The following is a 4,371-nucleotide window of genomic DNA, read 5'->3' as shown; positions in this document are numbered from 1 at the left end:
GATTGAACCAGAATTCCAAAGATTTCAGACTAAAACAGAAAAACAGTCACTTATTTAAAACCTGCAGCAGAGTAAAAGTCTCCTGCAGAAGACATTTAAACAGTCATCACACCCAAAACGGAGTCTTTTAATCAGCTCTGACATGGTTTTAAAGGGGACCCATCATGCTCTTTGTTATTCTCTGCTACTGATGATAATGGGGTCAGTGTATGGAAGTCATTCTTTAGCTCCGAGTGCTTTAGACGCTCAGTGTCATGGTTCTGGGTCCTTTTGACCAGTGTTTTGAGTTTTGGTGTCTTTTGTATTATAATTAGTTTACCGCGTCCCTCTGTGCGTGTCTTTGTTTGTGTGTGTTTGTGTGAGCCCTTGTGTCTTGTTTCCCTCTTCTGTTCCCATGTTCCCCTCCTTGTGTGTCGTTCCACGCTCCCCCCATCTATTTTTCCCAGGCCGTCATGTCTCTCCTCTCGCTCTGTCTCGTCTCCGTTAACTGTTTCTGCGTCCCCCTCGTTGTCTCCTCCTGTTATCTACAGAATCCATTTTGTTTCCCTGCGTGTGCTTTCCTCTCAGTTCCCGTGTCATGTTGGGAGTTAGTCTGCGTCTTAGTGTTTCCTGTTTTATTTTGACAGTCTTGGTTCCATGTTCAGTGTGTTTAGTTTCGCTTCTTCTGTCTCTTTGTGTGTAATTTGTCTCAGCTGTGTTCCCCATGTGTTTCCTGTTCCCTCGTCATTCCTGGTGTACTTAAGCCTTCTGTTTCTGTCTGTCCAGCGTCGTGATCTGTCTCGTTCCCTGCCGAGTGTTCTGCCTTCCCACCTGTTTAGTTTCATGCGTATTTCCAGTTTAGTTAGTTTTTGTATTTCTAGTGTTCAGCAATGAAGCTGCCTTCTGAGTTTATTCTTGCTTTTGTGAGTCTGCATTTTGGTCCATTTCCACCTTCACACGGCCAGCTTTGAACTCAACTCTTGCCTTTGTACTTTCATGTCCAACACACAGTTCATATATCCCAGAAGCCCCGCCCACCCACTGTTCAAACCTGTTCAAAGCCTATTAGAGGAAATCTGGGAGGTTGCCCCTGACGATGAAGGCCAGCATTAGGTAAACTGAAGTGTGAAGTATTCAACGTTACTTTACATACCTCAAGAATAATAATTTAGTGCTGATTAGGCAAATATTAGGCCGTCTTTAAGGAATAACATCAGTTCAAAACACACATGAATACACTCCAGCTTATAAACATGTCCTCAGAGAGCGGGTAATCAAAACCTAGAACAAAAAGGTTACGAGAGACAAATAACAGCTCACAACATGATTACTTTGTTCATTCAAAAAAAATCTGATTACATTTCACTGTAGGTTACACACATAGCCACAAATACACTAAAGCACTGACCAACAGGGGGCACTAACGTGCCAAGATATGCAGGAATGTGCCAGAAAGAAATGGAACAAGAAGTCATGAATGCAAACAACGTGAGGTTTAAAATACTCAGAACGAGTTTTCAATAGTTTCTAATCTGTTTGACTTCAAGAATTCACAGATTGTGTTTTTCTTAACTGACTGAGACTTTCATACATCACCTCTGTTATCGGACATAAACAGTAACGCTTTTAAATGCAATGCACTTCAACACACCATGATGACCTCGAGAATAAACCTAAAGTAGAAACGTCACTATTTTGCAGTCACTAAGACCCAAAAACACAGAAGCTGTTGTCGTGTCAGAGCGAATCAGAGTGAGCTCCAGGCTCAGAGTGTAAACTGAGAATGAAAACAGCAGTAAATGAAACGACTCACTTGAGCAGGCCGAAGATGAAAGCATTCAGTCTCATGCTGTGGCTCGTGAGCTCCGAGTACTGGCTCACCTTTGAGAACAGGCTGTGGAGAACACGTGTGGACGGGCCTGAAAGGACACACGTTTCAAAAAACACACGTTAAGCTTAAACAACATCTGCAAAAGAATGAATGTAGCTGTTTGTGAATGCACCCCAAATAGAGAGGAAAGTACAACGAGTAAGCATTTTGGGACCCTGGTTAGAAGGTGAAGTTTGACATGGAGGTAAGGAGCTCATTTCTTTGTGCCCTGCTGCTCTGCAGTCACCTGAACCCTGCTCATGTCAGCGCTGCCAAAGGTCAAAGTTTCGTTTTGTTATAAACACAATCTATGCCTCCTATTAGTCGTTTTTATTTTTTATCATATTTGTTTTTATTTATCTGCTTTGCAGTTCATATTTTATTTGTTCACGATTTTTAATCTTCTAATGTTTCATTTATCTTTCTAAATGTTTTACTGCTTGTTGTTTCCTTTCTAGTCTTGTGAAGCACTTTGTAATTTTATTTTGAAAGGTGCCATTACTACTCTATTACTTCACTTCATCCTTCTGCACCATTGTTGTCTCCGACACTGATGGTGAAAATCGTGCAGTTTAGTTCAACATGTCACTGCTTCATCACCTCTTAGAATTAGTCAGGCCTTTGTCAGCGCAGGGTCAGCATTACAGTGAGCGAGTCACTGCGGTGGATCAATACTAATGCCAACTTCCCGCAAAATCAACTTTAATTGTTAAGTATCGGTATGTCCCCTCCACCCAGCGCTCTCACCCAGCTGTGTGGACGCCTCCACGAGGCTCCAGGGCTGACAGCGGCGCTGTCCAATGATCAGGTCCAGCACGTAGGCCTTCAGACCGTCCTGCAGCACGTCACGTAGAGCCGGACACAGATACTTCAGGATGAGGTGACCCACGTTGGGACTCACCCAGCTGTTCCCGAGCTTTGCCTGGCGGGTTGTAGAGAAGTACAGTCACAGACTCAGAGACGCGAGCTTAACGCTACGACAAAACTGACATGTTATAGCGGGAACATAGAGACAGGGAGACTAGACATGAGACGTGGGACCAGGAAAGGTACAGAGAAAACATGGGAACAGAACAGGGACTGTCAAAATAAAACAGGAAGCACACGACAGGTACAGAGACACGGACTTGATACTGAACAGAGGGAACATGGAGTGAGTGACATGAGAAATGACTGACTGGGGAACATAATAAACACAAGGACAGAACTAAACGTACACCAAACATGAGGGGCACAGGAATCAAAACCTAAAAACTAGGAATCACTAACTGGACAGCAAGAAACACAGAACAGAAACGCTGGGTCACCGACCCCGGACCGTGACACTGTGGTCCACCTCACCAACTGATAAACTCACATGTATTTGCCAGAAATTATATTATAATATTACCACTGTAACAATAAACGATAGATGTTTGTGGCATTGATGCTCTGAGACAAGATTACCCGACCGTGGGTGACAGCCTGACAGAACGCTCTGTCCCCCTGACACTGAATCTAAAGCTACTGAACCAAGCGCTGCTTTAGATGCAGCGTGTGTTTATTCTGTATTTGTCCCATATACAAATACAGAATAAAAATACAAATAAATATTACATAACATTTGCTACAAGTACACAAACAGCTTGCTCACTCTCACCAAGTAGTCAGGTGGCGCCATCTGATGGTGAAACTGGTGCAATTCACCACAAAACACATTTTTGTTCTTTTGCGCTTCATTGCAGTTGTGATGCGTTTGTGCAAATTCTATACGTATAACTTTGATCAGCCAGTAGAACCAGCGTGTGAGTTCATATTCACAAATGAGCAGTTCGTGCCATCGTGTGTGGCTGCCTCACCTGTGAACCCCAGGCTTACCTTAACATCGGGGTCTCTGCTGGTGCCGAAGTGAGCCACGATCAGATCCACTGCAGTGTTCACGGCTTTCACCAGAGCTGACGAGACAAACCGAGCAAAGCGTCTGTAAGTCCATCTTTTTATTTCTGTGTTATTGTGGCAACAGTCACATGGCAGTCATCTGTGTGCTATTTTACAAAACCCCTGCAGGAAGGTGAGGTACCAATATAATAATGAGTCTGAGCTCCAAATCTGCACTGTTAGATTTGCTACAGCAGTAAAGTTGTCTTCTAGGGATTTGACTCACATCAGTCTGAAAACAAGACAAACGTTGAAAGATATGAGTCACAAAACGCTGACAAAGAGTGCAATTCAGCTCCTACTGAGCAAAAAGCTTTTTAGCTTCACTTTGAAGGTAAAGCAAATCTTTGTGTCCTGGTTCATCTGTGAAATTGATTTTTATGAAAGTAAGGTGAAAGGGCTTCATCAGTCTGCTCAGCACTCATGTCGCTGCTCCCTACAGCTGTGTAAACCTGCATTATCTGGTAGGATGAGCTCCTCTCTCACTGCTGTGGCCTCGGATAACTCGGTGAGATCCACTTCATTTAGGGTGATTTGATTCTGTCTGCGCTGCAGCATCACTGCCCAAAAAGCTTTTACAGCTCACAGGCTGTCAGTAAAAAAAA

At 43.6% G+C, this 4,371-nt stretch overlaps 1 protein-coding gene across 5 annotated transcripts in view; it reads right to left on the bottom strand.

The window, feature by feature from the left end:
* Positions 1–4,371, bottom strand: part of rusc2 (RUN and SH3 domain containing 2) — a 44,016-nt gene that overhangs the window by 2,360 nt on the left and 37,285 nt on the right. For all 5 annotated transcript variants that reach the window (XM_005730541.2, XM_005730542.2, XM_005730544.2 and 2 more), the window contains 3 exons: positions 3,707–3,783; positions 2,597–2,771; positions 1,793–1,898 (listed from right to left, as the gene is read on the bottom strand). In XM_005730541.2, coding sequence (XP_005730598.1) covers positions 1,793–1,898; positions 2,597–2,771; positions 3,707–3,783 — 358 coding nt within the window. The remainder of the gene's footprint in view (positions 1–1,792; positions 1,899–2,596; positions 2,772–3,706; positions 3,784–4,371) is intronic.

This window comes from Pundamilia nyererei, unplaced genomic scaffold (genome assembly GCF_000239375.1).
Source record: "Pundamilia nyererei isolate P.nyererei 1_Seehausen unplaced genomic scaffold, PunNye1.0 scaffold00038, whole genome shotgun sequence".
In the NCBI taxonomy this organism is placed as follows: Eukaryota; Metazoa; Chordata; class Actinopteri; order Cichliformes; family Cichlidae; genus Pundamilia; species Pundamilia nyererei.
The sequence above is the reverse complement of the archived record's forward strand: the minus strand, read 5'-3'. Positions and strand labels throughout refer to the sequence as shown.